This window comes from Cardiocondyla obscurior, linkage group LG24 (genome assembly GCF_019399895.1).
Source record: "Cardiocondyla obscurior isolate alpha-2009 linkage group LG24, Cobs3.1, whole genome shotgun sequence".
NCBI classification, from domain to species: Eukaryota; Metazoa; Arthropoda; class Insecta; order Hymenoptera; family Formicidae; genus Cardiocondyla; species Cardiocondyla obscurior.
In genome coordinates, this window is record NC_091887.1 from 700940 (window position 1) to 721739 (window position 20800).

At 42.1% G+C, this 20800-nt stretch overlaps 2 protein-coding genes across 2 annotated transcripts in view; both read left to right on the forward strand.

Moving 5' to 3' along the window:
- The first annotated feature begins 8915 nt into the window (after nucleotides 1–8915).
- Nucleotides 8916–14473, forward strand: LOC139111452 (ejaculatory bulb-specific protein 3-like). The gene is made up of 4 exons (XM_070671744.1): nucleotides 8916–9052; nucleotides 11948–12122; nucleotides 13425–13519; nucleotides 14159–14473. Exons 1-4 carry the CDS (start codon nucleotides 9047–9049, stop codon nucleotides 14258–14260), a joined length of 378 nt encoding a protein of 125 aa, XP_070527845.1. The 5' UTR covers nucleotides 8916–9046; the 3' UTR covers nucleotides 14261–14473.
- A 2796-nt stretch (nucleotides 14474–17269) lies between these two features.
- LOC139111651 (leucine-rich repeat-containing protein 24) overlaps nucleotides 17270–20800 on the forward strand; it is a 111581-nt gene continuing 108050 nt past the window's right edge. Inside the window, exons 1-5 of the mRNA XM_070672097.1 lie at nucleotides 17270–17691; nucleotides 17761–17912; nucleotides 18094–18325; nucleotides 20029–20273; nucleotides 20453–20491. The gene's annotated coding sequence lies outside the window, so the exon portion shown is untranslated. The remainder of the gene's footprint in view (nucleotides 17692–17760; nucleotides 17913–18093; nucleotides 18326–20028; nucleotides 20274–20452; nucleotides 20492–20800) is intronic.

Below are 20800 nucleotides of genomic sequence, written 5' to 3' on the forward strand. Positions count from 1 at the left end.
TTGAATTTCCAAAATTTGGTCATAAATTATGAAAAGGCCATTATAACAAAACAAACAAAATAATGTAAAATTATTCAAATTGATGAATTTCTGAAGTCCCAAGCGTTGAAAAAAAATATTTCATTGCATAATTACAGACTTAATTTATAATTATTATCTTTTTCTCTTATTTATTACCATTTCAATATATCTTTTTATTAATATTTTTTTTACACCGCACAAAAGTATATTAAACATCAATATAAAGTCGGAAATCAAAATTACTCATGCACATAATTAAACATTTCTTTAATCAAGATTTGCGATGTCTATAATAAAATTATTTTATCAGAGCTGCATGCAATTTTGATCTCTACGGTTTCTTCGTTCGTCACTCTTAATTATTCCTAATATTGAATGCCGTGGAGATTTTTAGATTCGACGAAGTACGTCGATGCGAAAGACGTACGGACACGCGTTTGCTCGAGTAACGAGAGGACGAAGCTGATTATCCTGCGGCGAGAGGACTGAAAGGACTCGCGCTTGGGGCGTGCGAGCTGTTTCCGCGTCAGCCCTTTTGCTCGCGTTAAACTCCTCGAAGGGAGAAATCGTAACGCTTTAGGATTGCGGTTCGCCTCGTTTGCGAAGCTGTACGTCGCTAACTGTACCGCTAACGAGAGTCGAGCGGGAATTGCAATAGCCACGCGTCGCGCTATGACGTCCTCTTGCCCCGTTCGACTGAATAAAGCCCGTGCTCCCGACTATGTACGGCTTATTAATTTAACTTGTCGCGTTGCGAAGTGCCTAGGTGAGGTCGCAGCGTTGCTGAGGAAGCTGCGGCGATCGATCGCTCGTAAACGTAAACGTCTATTAGCATGTAAACGCTATTCGCGAACTGCTGACTGCGCTCGGAAATGTTTAAATATCCATATCGGTGGCATTATTCAGTTATCGTCGGGTGCAAGTATCGATACCCGATACCATACGCGAGGAATAATCAGGCACAATCTTTATGCTTTAGAGAAATTAATGAACTATGCGATAAATATAACAGCGCGAATTATAAGCATTTTCAAAGTAAAAATTATTAAAAAAAAATTTTTTCCCGCTAAAGTAAGAAAGAAAAGCGTAACGAAAACGCGAGGAAATAAAAAGCTTTTCAATCGGGATAAGACGGAACCCTTCGGCAAGTGCAACAGGGATTTAAGTGTACTATGCGAAGAATAAATGGGCCTCTTCGGGATTTTCATCCGGCCTTTGCCCGATGGAAATATGCGAAAGGAGGAAAGAAAGGCTCGGGGCGATATTCTTTGCGGCTTCTTTAGGATCTCGAGATTCGAGGAGGTACACGGGAATAAAACACAAGAAGTGGGATACAACGTTAGCGATACACGGCGGAATTATATTGGATGCGCCGGGGAATAATGGTCGATTTTAGCTTGAAAACCCGATGAAGTATTATAGATTTAAGACGTTGGTTATTACGAGACGATGGATTAATAAATTAATTTACGATATCTTTCGCGGAGTGCCGCGAGAAACTGACTGTGATACGCTCAGACGCCCCGGCGATAAATTTCGCTTTATTATCATAAACATGCTCCCCCTTATAGTACACATTTATGAATCGGCCCATCTATTTTTATGTTTTATATTGTGTCCCGCGGAAAAAGGGCCATAAAGTCTCCCAGGAAATTATGAGGGGTGATATATACCATTATGGAATTCTGCGGAGGATGGAAAGCGCGCTTCTCCCCGAGAACTCTCCCCCCGTTCCCGAATTACAGCGATTTCCGGCCGGTCTAAGCGGGTCCGCCTCAGCATCCGCGGTCCAGAATTCCGTGGAAGTTATGACAATTAACGCAATTAAAATTGGTTCACGGGATAATTTAGGACTCGCGTACCTGTCGCGCGTAAACAGGCGATACAAGGCATCATTTGCAAACAATGCGTGAATTAATATATCTTTTATTAGAGCATTGTGCATTTGCGCGCTCGAGCTTTTGTGAGAGAACAAGCTCATACGATTCGCAGGGCATTATGAAAGTATTTACTAGTGCAGTGGAATCGCGTAGATATTAACGCTTGCGTATTCAAAGCAAATAAACAGGATTGCACTAAATCAATTAGCAGAAGGAATTATCAAAAGGGCTTATAACATTGTTTTTTTTTATTGTTTCCGCGGAAGTAAGTCTGTTTTAGAGATTACGAGATATTAAATAAATATTTTAACGGATATATATATGTAAAAAAAATATTTTGCATAATTCTGAATTGCTTCTAAATTTTATATGAAACATTGAGAGTTTTTAATTTAAAGAGAAGTGTATTATATCGTGACCTCCTTTCTCGAATTTAATGCAAGGGATAATAATGTCCGAGTATACTATTGCCTATGAACTGAAGGCTTTGCAAAAATGATTATCTTCGAAGAGAGGAAAAAAAGGATCAAACGGGGAGGAGAAGCCGATGGAGAGGGGTCGTTCTTCTTGTCGGTGAAAAAAAGGAGGGGTCGACTCATGAATAATGCGAGGGGGTGAAAGCCGGCTGAAACAATTGCCGGGCGTCGCCCTATTCCAGAAATTACATCGTCAGATTTTCCGCGAAATTAAAACATTATACCGGGTGCCCGAGCTATCGCGCTCCTCCCGCCGTCAGTCGCAGATTTCTCAGCGAATTTCTGCTTCACAGTCTTGCAATTTTTAACGTTAAATGCTCCCGTAAGCGCGGAGCGAGAACGATTTTAAGACATTCGCGTAACGGTAGATAAGGAACAATTTTTTCCCTCTTTGTCTATTCGCGCGATCTTCGGAGCTTAATTCGTTTAATCTCTTTTATTTTTAATTACTAATTCCAACATAATGTGTATTTTTATGCTAAAATTAATCGTAGCCTTCGAGGAATTTTTAAGAATTTTATCTTATATTTCTCGTGGCAATTATATCGATTTTTCGTCAATAGATTGCACGAAGGATTGTCTCTATAATTTGAAAATTATTTCCTCGTTTCTATTTTAATTAATAAAAATGCACGAGACACGGTGTATATATTGTTCTGTTCCTCGGCCACTTATCTTTCTGTCTTCTCCTCTCCTTTTATACTTATGCGATACGTCAGCTCGTTCTAAGGAAAAAATCGCCGATTATGCGATCTGACTGACGACGATACGCCGGCGAGGACACTTTTCTTTAGGATTTAGTAGCTCGTTCTTGCCGAGAACGAAATTGCGAGGCTGGCTCGCGTCAGGCGGCCGCCGAGCAATTTCTAGGATAATACTGGCTCGGTTATTAAATGTCCTTATGGTCGCCATCGCCTCTGGAAAGCGCGTTTTCGGGAATCGAAAAACTTACAAACAGAACAAAACGCAAAAAAAAAAAAATCTAACAGAATCTGTAATATTAAATTTTAATTTCTTTTCTGCAATAATTAATTTTTTTCTGAGGACTTTTTTTTTTAATTTCTGAATATTGCGGTTTTATCTTTGGATCGCTGCTGGACTTAATTCTCTCTATCGAAAGGAAGCGACATTCGAGGACCTTCGCGCCGGCGACTCTCTCGAGTAAATCCGCGTTTCAGACCGCGCGACCCTTGCCCGTTGCCTCAATGGTGTTGATTGCTTATCTGAATATGCATAATCGCGACGATAATGACAGCGCCCGGGCCGAACGTTCGGCCGTGCGCCGTGCATACGTAACGAGAATGCAATTCCCTTATGTATCTGCATATGGACGATCGCCGACAATAAAGCGATCATCGCCACTTATACGGGAATTCGACCTGCGATTCCAGCGGATCTAATATTTGCGGCGCTCCCTTTATTTTTCACGACGATGTCCGAATTAAATCCGGGAGTGCGTTTTTCGCCCCGAAAATTCTTCGCCCTCTCAGAAATTAAATTCGCGTTTCGCAAATTCTCTCGTTCATTTATATCTATTTGCCACTTCTGCCTTTTACAGTTTTTGCGCTTTAAACTCCCATTTTTCTTACTGCGTAGGGGGAGCCTTTTTCATTCAACTCGCGTATGTTTTATGCATTGTACAATGCGTTTGTATTACTCGTGATAAAAATGCGGCCGCTGGATTTTATTATTAGTCCAACAAACAGTTTCTTTTTCGATTTATCCGATATGTTTCTGCGATGTTATACTTGACATGTTGAAGCTTATATATGCGAGAGATATAAAAGAAAGATTGACGTGAGAGGTCTTGAAATATTACGAACAGGCGCGCGTGTGACCTCTTTTTTCTTCATATCTTTCACATAAAAAACTTTAGCAATAAGTTTACAAAAAAAAAAAAAAAAGACAAATTAATATAGCAAAAAAAATGAATTCCTCTCTTTCTCCCTTTGTACAAAATTTACTTTTACGATATTTTAATTGTTTCAGCGTAGTTATTAATTATTAGCGAATTATAATGCCAGAGCAGTTAATGTTCCGTTACTTGGAAAATTTAATTTTAAGATAAACCAGGAAATTATTAAATTTCAAGCTAATTGTATGTTTCCTCTTCTGCCTCTCTCTCTCCCTCTCTCTCTCTATCTCTCTATCTCTCTACATATATGTGGTAAGCCAATTTGCACTAGACATTCGGTGTGCCAAACATTAGGTGTGCTTGGACAACCTTTGTCTCCGCAAGACAGCATGCATCATGTATGCGTGGACGCGCGTCCATTTGGCACTAAAGTCTCCTCGGAATATGGGAGAGCAGATCCTCTGTCCGTGTGCAAATTTATATTGAATAAAAGAAAGAAAAGAGAAAAAGGTAAAAGATAACGCGGCATGTATACCGCTGCGCCATATACGTGGGATTCAATTTTTTTTTAACAGCAAAAGTACGCGACGAGAATCTCTCAAGTAGCAGGTTTCGTAATTGCACACTTCGGGAGGTGGGCGTTAAGCTTTCGACGAGAGTCGAAACACTCGCGTGGGCCGATAGGATTGATCATCAAATTTAACAACTTTGACTAGTGGATACGTTGCGGTACTTGTCAATTAAATTAATTAATCTTTTTTACTTTACACAGAAGTACATAACGCGCGTTCTGTGATATCAAATATATAGTAAAGTAAAAACAGACCGGTTCAATTAAATATGAATGAATTTCGCTGTTCGATGGCTATTAAAGTCTCAATCAAGGGGGGTGAGGTCTCTGTTTACAAGGTCGAGGAAAGCGAGAAAGGGAAGACGTCGGAAAATGCTCCGGGTGTCGTATTCAAGGGAAAAAGTTCGCGCATCCCGGGGTGGGTTTTTTTTTGCGGCGTCTGGACATAATAAAATAACGCGCACGGGGGCGTATAACGAATTGAATTTCTGCAGGAATGACCCGGGGGCGCGCGGGCCGTGAAGAAGGGCGCATTCGGACCGAAATATACGTGCGCGTATACATCCCCCGTGCGCAAAGTTATAATAAATTCAAAGCGAACGGGGACACGGCGGCGGGAGGGCCTGCGGATCTCGGGTTACGTCTGGATTTCGCATGGAATATTCCACACTTGGATTCAAAACCCTCGGTTTGTGCTAAAAGTGTCTAAAAGCCACCCCACGCTAAAGTACGGAAGACCGGCCGACCACCCACCCCCGGCAGGTGATTCCAAGTCGCGCGAGAATGGATAAAGCCCCGGTATTCTTCCTATTACGACTTTCCTTAAGTTTCCGAAAAGACGACCACCCGCAGGCATAGTTATCGCAATTTTCTGTTGCGCCCTTTTTAGTTCGAGTCGCATTATCCGTCATCCTTTATCCTACATTTTTAAAATAAATTTTTAACTTTGACATTTTTGTCGCACATCGATCTTATTTGCGCGCATACGTAATATTGATTTCCATCGTTCTTCAATTCCGGGAGAACAAATTTTGACTAGTATCGGTTAACAATTTTATCTTGTTGTTAATATTAAATTAATTTTTCCTGGAAATTTTTTTTCTATCGCGCATCGATTTTATTTGCTTTATATAAATTAGTTTCCGCTTGTAAATTAGTTGGGTGATAAACTACGACCGTTTTTGTTACTTTTTATTTATTTTTTCATGTAAATTATGCATTTGGAGATAAATATGTTCTTTTTTTTTTTTGTACTGGAGAGTCGTTTTTACTTAATATTGATGAGAGCCGATGTTTTTTGATAATAATTTATGCTAAAAGCGCGATAAATACTAGGCGAGACGAGAACGCGTAAATATACATACACTCATTTTTCAAAGAATTGAAGTCTTATTTTAACGCGTTACTGTATGCTTTGCACACCCAATGACTAACTAACGGATCACTTTTATTCATCTCAAATACGCAGTGCTGAAAAACCGCAATGTTAATGTGACCTTAAATCCAGTCGGCATCGACGTGCAACGGAGAAAACGCGTTTCGCACAGATCTTTTTTTGATATGATAATATCGAATAAGGATGAAGTCCACTTTCGTAGAAAATATTAACATACGTTTTGATACGTGAGGTGAAAAAAGTAGAATCATTCGTCATCCGGATCTCTTTCGATAAATATGACGAGAAAACCTTGAGTGGCTGCACGAACGAATATGTATTACAAAAAAAAAAAAAAAATTTTTTTTAAAAGTGTTAATATTTATACATTAATTTAATTTTATATTAATTTAAACACACGTACGTGTTATAGAATCAAAAACATGAAATACTTATTAATATAAATAATTTTTATAATATTTTAAAATTAGTAAACGAAATCTTAATTGAAGAGCCGGGTTTGTGAATTGCGGCCGGTATTATTCACATGCACATTATTTCTTCGCTCCGATCTCATAAAATATGCATACTGATGCGTGCCCAGTGTAAATCAATAATTTATTATAAATTGATTCGGTACATACCAAATGATGCATCGAATAATATAATACTAATGATATAATACCGGTGTAATAATATAATATCGATATTGTCGTAAGATATTGGCGTGTTTAAAATTGATGTACGTCTCCGCGTGCGAATTAAAGTAGATGACGACGAAACCAATAGTTTTAAATATCGTTTCCAATCCTCGACGGATAATTTTCTACTTTTAACGGCGGCTATTTCCACCTTCGCGCGCGAACATTGATTTCCGCAATTCGTTCCGCGACTGTTTGGGATGTATTAATTTGAATAACGCTATCGGATGAATTAATAATAAACAATTAGGTTAATTAGATCTCCAGATTGCCAGGAAATGCGGACTGTTAATATAATAATTTACATGCGGTATAATTATTAGTCGCGGCGTTATTTATTCGACTGGGAAAATAAAAAATTATATTGAGACGCTCGCGATTTCGTTACTCGAGTACGTTGAAAAATTGCCGTTCGGAAAATAAAATGCGAAACGTTAAGATTAAAGCCCTTCGGCTTGTCGACAGTTGCGCGCATTGTAATTTCGCACCGTTGATATGGTGTTGCAAATTTTATGGAGCAATTTTTTTTCTTTTACAGACGACAGCCATCTTCGCGATCGCTCTTTGCGAATAACGCGATTTAGCGCACGAGCTCAGCTACGAAGCGCTGCTAGTCATTCTCGACGCTCCAATTTATTAATGATGTTAATTCTAGACGGAACAAAGGAAATATCTCGCTGGTGGCTATCGATATTGCGTTTGTAAAATATGGATTACGCGGGAGATGTCCGTAACAGGTGCACACGGCCGGCCTCTCCCGATTTAATAATACAATATTCCATGTCCTATTGTATGCACGATCGGATAAATTTATTACGAGTCATAAAATCCTAAGCGACAAACATGGCACGCGCATACCTGAAAACTGGATAAATTATATAACGTGACAAAAGTTGCGAATTGTTTTTAACCGTCCCGAACTTCCTTTGCCGCGTCAGCCCCGCTTTCATCACGGGCGAAATAACAATGTGAAATTTCGGAATTTTTCAATTATTATTAATAAAATTACCAGACGCGTATATACGTTTTTTGCCGGGGCGGCAGAAATTATGTCTGGCGCGGCGCGGCGCGGGGTTCTTAACAATATGCGACCGCGCAATTTTCGATTTAATAAAAATACGTTTACAAAAGGTGGATTAATTTTCTTTTTATCAATGATACCGCCATTATTACTGTTGTTTACGTTGGTTCGTTATGCAATCTCCGTGCGTGCTTTCGACGCACGAAACATTTCGCAATCTCGCATTACATTCTGCCGCTAATTGTTTCAACCGCGCGGCACGCACTTTCGGGGGAAAACGCATCATCGGTCTGCGGCAGCGCGGCTCGTCACGCGATTCTTATGCAACTTGCGCAACGCGCGTTAATCCGCGTGGGATCCGTGATTTTTCTCGCGCCGTAGGTCGCGCTGTTTTCGCGTGGTCGCCGAAACGGAAGCAATAATACGGTCGTGGCCAACGACGAAGTTAACGAGGTACGAGCATACCGTCCGTTAACTTAACGCCGGCCAAATATTATTTTTGCAATTTCCACTGAATCCCGCTAACGAGCGCGCGTTCGTGCAAAAGCGCTGACGTTCCGTCTCTCTGTCTCGCTTTCTCTCTCTCTGTTTTTTTTTTTTTTTTCCCTCCGCCTGTCTTTAATTTCGCATGCAAAATTCTCTCAATGATGGCGACAAACACGTTAATCTATCGTTTCGCGATTTTTCCGGACGGCTACGATCTCGGGGATTGAGAAACTCGAAGGGGAATTCCCGGTAGCTAGATTACCGCAAAAGCGGGGAATAATTTTTTTTTTTTTTTTTTAATATTTTTTCCGACCTATCCGGCTGTAGGGCCGGAAACTTTCACGACGAAATACAAACGGGATTAAAGCCAGGCGTCTGGAAAGGAGTTTTAAATCAATCGGGGAACCGCGCCTTGCAATATTTACGCGGCGCGGAGTGATTTACAAAGACGCGAGACTAATGTGCGAGATTTACATACGGTATGACGCACGTCTGTCTTTTCCTTTCGTCCTCCTCGCGGAGTCGCGGAAGGGAGGGAGACGAGAGGAGAGGGCCTCGTAAGGCCGACACGACGAATTCGGGGTCCAGTTAAACGGGGGCCGGCTATAAAACTGCTGACCGCCGTTGTCGCGGACATCAGTAACATAACTCTGCTCGAAGATGAAGGTAGGCATAACTTTCACCTTTGTTCGCCTTTTGCCTTCTGCGCTTTATCGAGTTCGTCCCATTACCTTTTTGCGCCATCCCCTTGAAGATCCCGCCCCCCCAGCCATCGTTTTTCACGGCAACAATCCCCTTTTTACCTTTGTAACGCGTTTTAATCGTTTGATTATTCTGTTATCTCTTGTACTCTCGGTTACTCTCGGAAAATACGAGTGACAACAGCGGAGTGTTGCCAATTTGCGAGTGAAATTTCATTACGCTTGTTTTTGCAAAATTAACGATAACGATACGCGACGCGGACCCGGGTCTCTCTCCCTTGCTTACTTTTAAAAACCACCCGAAAATAACGCGCTTCAAATTAACCCAATTTTAAATAATTTAGTAACATTACTTCTTTTTTTTTTTTTTTCCTTTCCCGATACCGCCTGTCTTCCTTTGATTGTGGATATTTAAAATTTAAAATAATACGTGTCACCGTTCCTTTATTATAATTCGTGATTTCTGAACTTTTTAAATATTCCACTTCTCTCCTCTTTTTTTTTCTTTTCTTTTTTTTTTTTTCGCCACGTGGGAATCGCATAGACGTTAATTGCCGCCTTTTATTCCGCGAAAATTCAATCCTGAGAGACTGAAAGTGAATAATGCAGTGCAAGTTCTTCGGTGCATCGAGGCTGTTTCACGTCGCTAACGACCTCGGAGACCGTTTAAGGATCTCCTACGGTGATTCAATGTCTGTCTCCCCGTACATCCTCGCAAAAATTCACCGTTAATCCGCCGCTAAACGTGCGCTGATTTTTTTGCGACCGTAGCGCGCGCTCTTAAATCGCGGGCGAGAGACTCCGGGTCGGGCGAGGTAGAATTTCTTTACGAGAGTGAAAGGCGTTAGGAAATGTAGCCCGTGGTAATGGTGACGATTGCATAACTTTTATGAAGGCATGCAAGTTGTTGCTTAATGATATTATTTTTCTTCCCACGTTATCATCGAGCACGACATGTTGTCTAATAAAATGTTTCAGTTTCTAATTTCTCAACGGGACTTGCATATAAAGTGGCACTTCATGCCTGCAGCATAACATCAAATTAATTACGGCGGACGGTTTATTTAAATTGAGCTAAAATTAATATTTTAAGTTTTCGAGTTTGTCTGGAAATTCTTGGTGAATATTCGACGCGATATCAAACGTCTTATATTCACGTATTAATATTACTACGTTATCTTCGCCGAAAGAGCCAAATATCTCTGGGCGAGCCCACAGGATAACATCATTTCGGTCGCCGCCCTTTGCGCGCTTTACCCTTTCCTAAAATATGGCGAGTATCGCGTGTATATCGCGTAGGGCTTTCTCCTCCACGCCAGGGAAAGAGAGAGAGAGAGAGAGAGAGAGAGAGAGAGATAGAGAGATAGAGATAGAGAGAGGTCCATTCTATACTAATTAACATCCTAACTAACTCTCCAGCATTAACCCGTTATGTACTAGCGTAACCATCTGGTCGTGGTCTTCAGGGGAGGGTGAGAGATCCGCTTTTGAGCTCGAACCAGCTTGTCGAAAGTGTTGCGGTTTGCATTTTCGGCGAATTAAGCCACGCAATTTTAAGAAAAGATTCCAGACGGAATATTAAATCCAGACGCCGACTTGTAAAAATTACTCGCGAACTTTTCATCAACTTTGCAAGATTAAACGGTAAATACTTAACTACGTAAACTTTTTTTTTTCCCCCCTCGGACGGACTAGAATAAAAAAAATTAAAAAAAACTAAATTTTTTATCTCTAGATTAATCGGATCTATTCTCATTAACGAGTTGAAAATTTATTTCAATTACTAGACAGAACCGAGCGACATAATCGTCAAAACTGATATTTTAAAATCAGAGCAGTTGGTGCTCATTTTATGACTTGAAGCTAACAAAACGTATATATGAAAATATGCTATTTACTTTTTTTTTTTTAATTTTTTACAGCGTGACACTGATAGATTATCTTACAGTACGATATTCATATAAATTATCTAAATGAATAATTTAAATGTAGTATCTGTTGAAGTTAATTTAAACGAGACGTTAAATAGTGCCTAATTTATTATAATAATAAATTTCTCGATGGTAAATTGTTCTCAAAATTCACGAGTAATATTTTCAGATTACTTTTTTTTTTCTTTTTCATATACTGCACATCGTGAAAACGCTTTGACGTTCCGTTCGAAGTCAAATGCGATGGAAGTGTCTCTTAACGTAACCGCGTTTGAGAAATCGTTTTACACATTCTGTATAATTGAATTGATTTCAAAACGGAGCTGCGCGCCGCGTGGCACCGGCCTTCCGTCTACTGTCTTTAACTGCTAATGAAGCGTGCAATGTACGTCTAGCCTGCTGTTCCTGTTTTCCCGTAGGCCTGCTGGGACCTCGTCGCTATTTCTCATTCTATTTTCGACAGGTTTAGACGAATTTCCGTGGCGGGCGCGTACACGGGAGAGCGATATGCACAACACGCGTAACACGTACGCACATGTTCGTTGATATTCGCGTCACGCGCTAAACACGCCCGCATACGATTTTGGCAGTGTGATTATGAACGTGCGGAGTCGGGTACGGCGGCAAACATTTGACCGTGTACGCGACATTTGCCCGACGAGTTTGGATCCCTGGACCCTGACACTTTGTCCGCGGATATATTTATAGCCGTGCTGCGCAATCGGTCTTCCAAAATTTTAACAAACAAATCCCGACGCTAAGTTTGCAAACCACGCTTCCGTACCCCGTTTATCTTTTGCGCATAATGCATGCGCGCACGTACAGCACACATATCGAAGATCGCTAGCCTATCTAGATTCTTCGGCGCGCATTCTCGTATCTTAAGCAACTTTTTATTTTATTTTATTTTTTTTTAACGTTTAATCTAGGTCCTGGCTCTATGCCTCCTCGCCGTGGCGATAGTTCTGGCAGAGGAGAAGTACACGACGAAATACGACAATATCGACCTGGACACGATTTTGGCGAGCGATCGTCTGCTTAAAAACTATGTAAACTGCCTGCTGGATAAGGGTAACTGCACCCCCGACGGTAAAGAGCTTAAAGGTGAGCGTTTCAAGATTTATCAATTATTGCTATTGTATTTCCCTTACTCGTATTAATCCAAACGTTAATTAATATTCCCCCAATTTTCGTAACGCAGTAGAAAAAAAAAAATATAGAAATTAAAAAAAAAAAAATATAAAAATTGAAAAAAAAAAAATATAAAAATTGAAAAAAAAAAAAAAGGAAAAAAAAGAGATAAACGAGAACAAACGCCTGAAATAACGTGCCTGATGTCCATGTATTTGACGTGATAACGTGGCGAGACATTCACCACGGTAATGACAATCTTTCACACGCTTTCTAATGCGCCGGGGAATCATCCTTGGCACTAATGGCCACCGGCGTCCCATCTCATCTCGTCGAAGGATGCGCGCGATCCGAGGTCGTTTCGTTAACGATGTTACATATGTACGAGGAACGCGCGCGCATATCGCTTCAGCCCCAGATATGAATAATACGCTACAGCGACCGTCGCTGAAGAGATTTGGGCAAAAAGCACCACGAGACACTTTGCGGGTACACGTGTTTCGCCGTTAGCGGACGACAAACGCGTCAATTTTATTAATTTTTTATTTTGCTTTTTTTTTTTTTCCCCCTCAAGCACAGGAGAACTTTGCTCGCGGATAAAACCTGTTATTTGCTCGGTGTCTTTCCGCGGATTACATTTCTTGCAAATTATATTAATTACTCGTAGTGACGTATTGCGATTTATTTCCCACCGTTAGGATCGCGTTTTATCGTCCGCTTCTTTTCCAGTTTCTTTCCACCTCGGCGTGCTACCTCGTCGCGAGATAAAACGCACGATGGACGGTAATACGTTACCGAGGATATATAGTCCTGTCTCGGAAAATTCGCGAGAGATACGCGGGGGGGTGTACGGTCAGCTGACTGGAGCAGCTGGTGCAAATGACGCCGAGGGTGAGCAAGAAAGTCGGGACGGCTTTCTGCGGGGACGCGGCGTATTCGAGAAATAACATATGTCATTATGAACTCCGAACCGAAAAGTACTTTCGCCGAGGTGGAAATAATTTCGCGAGAAAAAGAAACTTTCCGCCCGCCAAAATATTTACCGGCGTAAAAAGGCAGAGATACGTAATCGACATTTTGCGAAAAAGATAAACGAGACGCAGCTTTAAACTTTATATATTTTTTTTTTTTTTTTTAGAGGGTCTTAACCGCGTAATTTTATACGGCTTTAGCGCTCCCGATGGGAGTAACATTTTAAACATCTCGCATGCCGCTTTCGTGTCCCTGATCCGAATTTCTCTTGCATTATCTTTTTTTTCTTTTTCTTTCTTTCAGAGGCTCTTCCTGACGCACTCGAGAGCGAATGTCACAAATGCAGCGAGAAGCAAAAGAAGGGCACCGAGAAGGTCGTCCGGTATCTAGTCAACAAGGTACGCGCTAACGTGTATGCGCGCCCGTCACTTTTCACCGGGCTAATTAAACGCGAGGTCTGCGTAATGAGTTGATGCCGGTGGGAGCGCGCGAACGCTTGGGGGATACGTCGAGGCGGTTTAAATGCCGCGGAACTAGTTTGACTTTCACGCAGAGACGGGTTAACCCTCTCTGTCGAGTGGCGGTCCTGTGGCAGGGGGTGTCCCCGTGATTCGTTTGCGAACCACGCCCGGAAAACTTTCGCGTCCGTGGCCAAATAATTTAACGGCCACGTGAACCCGTCCCTTCGATCCGCGCCCTTCTTTCGAAAAACTGATTTCACCCCCGACTGACCGGTCATTCGTTTAAAAAAAAAAAAAGATTTCAACTCATTTCACGTTGACGCCGCAGCGTTTCACGGCGATTCTCGAAACGTTAAAACGCGCTTTTCGACAGAAGCCTGAAATTATTTACGATCATCTCAAAGCGCTAAAATGATAAACGCGTGAACTCTGAAAAGCTTCCGGCCCCCTTTATTATATTTATGCGAGCGTAACTAGTAGCTAGTAGCACATCTTCGATAAATGTAATCCTGTTACGCGAACTTGTTACGGAGAATGGAAGAGCGATTGCTTATTCGATCTTTTACTTTATTTCAGAAACCGGAAACTTGGGAGCAACTTAAGAAGAAGTTCGATCCCAATGGCCAATACTCCCAGAAGTATGTAGACGAGGCGCGCAAGCAGGGAATAAGTGTGTGAATAATTTAGGTTCTTATTTCGCTGAGTAGAACGCCGAGAAATCTGTCCTCCCCTTCTTTCCACACCGCATTCGAATTAAATAAATCTGTTAGCGCGATTTTAAATACATACGACCTTACCAATAAAATAAACTCAGGCGTTACGAAGAAATGCATGTTACCAGAAGTTACTTTAATTAATAAAAAGTAAGTGTCAAAAAAAAAAAAAAAAAAATAGGCTCCTAACCGAGTTGTTGAATTATTAATATCATTATTGTCCGTCATTTAACGATTTCCATTTCTCCGTTTCCGATCCCTTGTCTTCCGTTTGATCGGCGGACTAGGTTTGCACGCCAGTCACGGCTGGCAATAATATATTTCTCGATGCCACGCGGATCTCCTCCACGAAAGCAGTTCGACACTTCGGGAAGAGATAAATCTAGGCACAATGCCGAAGAAAAGTTCCCTGGCCGAAGTTTGAGGTCCGAACGTCGCCCTTGAGACCCCCGTCACCCCTCCCCCTCCTCCGCTTAATTTCCTGACGCTGTCCGATACGAAATATATGTGCGCATATCTATACCGGGGCCTTTGCCGTTCTCCGAAACACCGGCGGAAACCGACGCGACGGCGATTTTGTATTTCCATCCTAGATCGAGAGAAGCGTTCCGATCCACCGAGAAGCTGGCTTTCCCTCCCTCGCCACCTCGCCGTCTCCGGGGAAAACCGAGAGCGTATTTCATCGCGGAACAAGAACACGGAAGGATAATCGATACCGTTCAGTCAGGTAACGACTGGAGTCGACTTCTCGGAGTTATCAAAGTTGCATGAGGACTAACGAGGGCTGCCTCGCGCGACACGCGCTCGCGGATCTCGTCTCGTAAAATCGCATCGCGATTTAAATAAAGCGAAGGGCATTCTCGCGCCGTCGTCGCCGCGTCTCGCTGCGATAATCCCCGCCTAGCGCGTTATTAAATTAAAGAAGTTAAGGGGTGCACCGAGATGGGCCGACAAGTACACATGCATAACTAATCACCCCCGTCGTTGCGCTTCCTTCGCCGCAGGCCCCCCTCGGCCCCCTCCTCTCTCCGCGGGCCACGAACTTCGCCGACGACGCGCACGTTAAATATGTAAATGAATTACGAGATTAGTGTATAGTCAACTTAAGCAGTCGATTTAAATGCACCGCGACGGACCGAGGGCGCGAGGCGGCGGTGATGATGAAGATGGAAAGGGCTCCGGAAGGTCACTCGAGCGATCGGAAATCGCGCAAATCGCGAGGTGGCGAGAACCCGCGAGGGCGCGACCCTCGGCGAGGGAAGGGAGAGAAGAAGGGTGAGCTTGCGGCGACGATGGCGATTCGAGAAAACCGAAAATTCAATCTCCGCGTGCCGCCACTCGACAAGAATTCTCTCGCCCCTTTACACAACCCCCCCTCCCCCCGCCCCTTTCACGTCGATCGGATTGAAATCCGAATGTCGTCGACTCGTCGGGATGCACTCGTAGCAAACGGATTTCGAGACTTCAACAGGTTGGGAAATTCCGCACGCAACCTTTGAGGCATCTGCCGACAGCGTCAGCTGATTGCTCTCGTCCCTATCACGTTCTTTATTCCCGTTAGAACAAAAATTACAATCGTCCGAGTGCGAATATCGAAATTAAATGTTAAAGAATCACCCGCAAGTGTGAAAAGAGATTAAACGTCAGCGTGGTTTCAACGGCGATTTTGTTTAAATATTAGAACAAACCATGCAATTATGATCGACAACGTGTTGTCGGTTCAAGAGATCTAATTGTTAACTACGAAAATAAACCATGCGACTCACCGATCTGCATGAGCTTCAGCGGAGGTGTAGAATTCAGCCGGTGACTGTAACAGAAAGAAAAATGTTATTGTAGACATGTACATTAATTATTAAAATTAATAAAGAGAAAGGTAAAAATTTATATCAGAGTTTTTATTTAAAAAAAATTGATCCTAACCTAAAAGTTGCTCCGCCGATGCCTGATGTCCTTCCTGGACCTGCTCCTCCTCTCAGATGGGACGTGGTGATCCTTCCTTCCACTGGAAACTCGCGAAATAGTCCACGCACTCCCGTATTATAATCCGCGAACCCGACACAAGAAACTGACTAAAGCGAGGTCCACGAGTCGTCTCTCAATTTTTCGGACACTTCTAGTAGACGGAATGAACGCCGTGTCATCAAGCGACGAACGAAACGGGTCGCGATGCGAATGTTCCCCGCGCACTTCGTCCTCCTCGAGCTCCTAGAAGATCCCTTGCACGAAACTGGTTGAGAATCTCGGCGGCCGCGACGAATGAGGTAGGTCGTGATGCGAATGTTCCCCGCGCACTTCGTCCCCCTCGAGCTCCACGAAGATCTCTTGCACGAAACTGATTAAGAATTTCGGCGGCCGCGACGAACGAGACGGGCCGCGATGCGAATGTTCCCCGCGCACTTCGTCCTCCTTGAGTTCCTCGAAGATCCCTTGCACGAAACTGGTTGAGAATCTCGACGGCCGCGACGGAGAAGACGCGCGAGGTGCAGATCTCGCGCTCTGACAATGGCGATCTGCCGGAACTCGCTGAACGCCGCTGAAGGAGATGGCGTGTAAAGCGGGTCGGTGATGCTTGTCGCGGGCGACGCGGCTAATGTCAGATCGCACGCTCCGTGCTGCACTCGCTACGTATCCTTGTCGTTTCGAAGTCCTTTTCCGAGGCACAAAATAAAGCGCAGAACGATGAATGAAATGACACGGAACTAAGAAATGATTGTTCGTTTCGGTGTCCCCGACGTCGACACTTATTCGTCTCGAGAACCGATACACTCCTTACGTCGCCGGCGTACTGGCCCAACTGTGCAACAGGCCGCTTGCAGCGACGTTGCAGCAGCGGTAGCGACAGGCGATCGAGGGAGCGCTGTGATTGGTCGGCGCGCTAGAGTCTCCCCCTCACCGCACCGGACTGCACTCAAGTGGTTGAATAAGATGCGTTTGGTGATACATTTTTCTATGCTCGTTCGTTAAAAGTCTCGAACAGTATTTCAATATCGCATAAAATAATTCGGTGTAAGCTTGCCGCTTTATGCTGCACACTGTGAATGGTTCGACTGTCGATACTTCGCCGTATCATCGAGTGCTTGCGAAGACGCGCGCAGATGTGCGAAGATAGATGAAGGTGCAACTGGCGGCACAAGTACGTTCGCGCGCCGATCGCACATAGCTGCCAGCCATTTTGTGCTCATTCGCTGCTCGCGGCTTCTCGCAAGATCTTCGTCAAGTTGTGGCGGCTGGACCTTTTCTTCTTCTCCACTGGGTCTATCCTAAGACGACTTCGTCGTGGATGGGAACTTGGAAACTGTAAGCAATCTAGCGCGAGCTCGAAAGCGGTCGAGATGAAACGTGAGTTTCTCGAGGAAGAGAAGCACTGCCATCGGAGCGTCCCATTTCCCGCCGGTGCGTATCTTCTCGGTGGCTTTCTCGAAAAAGATAACTCACAATCACTGATTCGACATCATTTTACAGTCGGCATTTGCGATCGTGAGCTCAGAACATGAAGGCATACCCGATTACGCCGTGATGGCTTGGAAAATACCGAATTAATTCGGCGACTCTTACGGAGGAAGCGCGGGGAGGGGGAAGGGGTACGAGAAAAATCACCGATGGACGTTACCAAGGTATGACGTGAATTTAACATTAAACGAACGCATAACGAACAATGCCGAACGATGTCGAACAAATCAAATATTTCGCAACGGTGACTAGACTAATTTGAGATTTCGTAAGACTCGTACGTGTCGTCTCGTCTTGTATAATGTAGTCTAATACAGACTTATTAAATAAATGTTAATTTTGCAGACTCGAAGAGACCTGAAGAATCTGAGACATCTGGAGAACTCGGAGAATTCGAGCAGCTCTGAAGGACCTGGACGACATGGATAACCTGGATGATCTGAACGACCTGGGCGACCTGGAGGATCCGAGTGACCCCCGAGGATCTGAAGGACCCGGGTGACCGGAGGAAAGCTGTTCCTCGGATCGTCGACGTGATGAAGCAGAAACGGCGAAACGCACTCAGCAATTAGCTTAAGTAAGTATAAGAACGTTTTCCTTTTTTACGCTTGTTTTTACAAATAGTACAAATAATAGTTTTCTGCAGGAATTTGCATAATTTGTTCGGCAAAAAAATTTTGCTTTCGATAAAGCCCCCGGTGTATGACGATTTACATAGAGATAAAATAATACAAAAATGTCGAGCTTTTTTTTTTTTTACAAGGTTTGATGAGTCCCCAGTGAACTGCATAGAAATAAAAATTTTATTCGAAATTATGCATGTTAAATAACACCTGCCCTTTTTGCGAACATTACTTTTCAGACACTCGTCTACATTTTCAGATTACTTGATGCAGTTTTAATGATGGAGTTTAATTTGTTGCTGATAGTTTTATTGCGAGAAGAATAGGAAAAACGAACAGCGTAATAAAAAGAATTTATTTCCATGACCTGCGGAAAACCTCTCAGAAAAAGTTTTTGAGATTTAAATTTTCTGCTATTAAATTTATAAATGTCGTTACTTTCTAAATATTAACTGCCATGGAAGTTAATTGTATTTTTCCCTGTTAATTAATTATATGAAACATTTATTAATAACTTCGACTATGTATGTGAAACGAGTTAAAAAGCAAAAGGTTTGGCCGGGAAATATTCTTATTATTACAATTATTATGTATTTTTTCTGTTAAAAATTCATTATTTTATATTAATGTAATTAACACGGAACAAAGATAATTAACGCAAAAATTAACGAAAATAGAATACTAGTTGAATAAGAGGACACTATTTGATCTCGTTCTCTCTACGTTGAAGGTTTTAGTCGTATAAGATTACCATATATACCTCCGGGCTTAATATACGTACTGCTGGCTATTCTGTCATTTACTCTGCTACGTCCTACTGGCTTTATCTACGTGCCAAGGCACCTACTCCTGTAATTAGATATTTAAGGGAACGTCACAACGCGATCGATTTCGCGAGTATCATCATAACATCAATTCAGGAAAATTTTCATAGACCGAATAATGCAGAGAGAATTTCTAGTGTCTTAATCTCGAACCAAGTAGCATACAAAACATATTTAAAAAGTTCAGAGATTGTACTTGTAATTACTACGAAACTTTTAATTTTTCACTTAACGAAACGAATTTAAAACAAAATAGTTTATATTTAATTATGCACATTTTATATGTATTCGGCGTACTGTTCATTTTCGCAAAGACTTTGATGTTACAGAAAATGAGCGCTAAAACGATGAATTACGGACGTACGTTCTTACATAATATTTCGAACACTTCAGAATAGCTATTGTGGAGAGATGCACAAACAAAGGTCTGTGCGCGGCGTATGTTTGGGTGTACGCGCGTTGCGACATCATCACGACGGTATTTGCCTTCGGTGGTCAACCACGTAGTAGCGAAGCTGCGTATTTGTTCACCGGCAATTGAGCATGTAGTACGCAGCACGCGAAAAGTAATTATATCTGATATGCGAAGACTTCGTTTAACGCAATTTAAGTTCTGTGGTCAAAGATGTTTACGTGGGGAGTATTTCTGAAGCAAGTACTTCGCACAAAGTACTTGTAATTACTTTTAACGTAACAACGTAGAGTTAATATATTCCTTCTGCAGATTCTTATTGTATAATGTATCACGTAATTTTATAATGTAAAATAATTCTCTCCCGAGTACGTTTCTAAAAAGATGTTTCTAACAATGCTTTTTTTCTTTTTCTGTTTAGGTGGAAGATTGAAGTGAAAGTGATATGCACGTGAAAGAGATTATCGATCATCGATATTGCTGAATACACGAACTGCAGCAGGTTCGACAGCCGTTCAGAAGAGTCGTATAACATCGTGCGATTCTGATTCATTATTCGAACACATTTTTTCACGAGTGACCACAGAAGGAAGTAACGTCATCCCCGATATTCTGAGAGGAGGAGGAGACTTTGGAGGTGTCATGCTTCAACGGAGCAACCATGGAGTAAGGATTTATTTTTTGAAAATAATAAGAAACTTAATACTTAGCAGAGAAGCACTTTTGATAATTTAACTTTTTATCGTTTGACTAATTAATAAATTAATGACGAGTAAAAACTTTTTTTTTAACAGTGAACAATGCTTTAAATGTTTCTCTAATGTTATTTTTTTTTTTTGTTACAGTATAGCAGTTTATTATCTCCGTTGCTGCGCATCGAACCGGTGAGTTCAGTTCTGAATTTGATATTTGAATTGATTTGAATTGAACATACTATTTGCGACATCTAAATCTCAACATAGACATTTAAACCTTAATTAATTCGGGCGGGTTTTATTTTTGTAATTATTAAAAACGACGTATTAATCTGCTTTTATAACATGAATTAAAAATAACGGGTGGGCAATACAAAATATTACGTTTTATGACATTTTGAGCGTCCGCGGTAGAATCAGTTAAAAGGGCTAAAATCAGTAAAAGGGTTCTTCAGCCTCTGATCTTTGTGTAGCCGGCGGGATAAGTCTAGCCGCGTG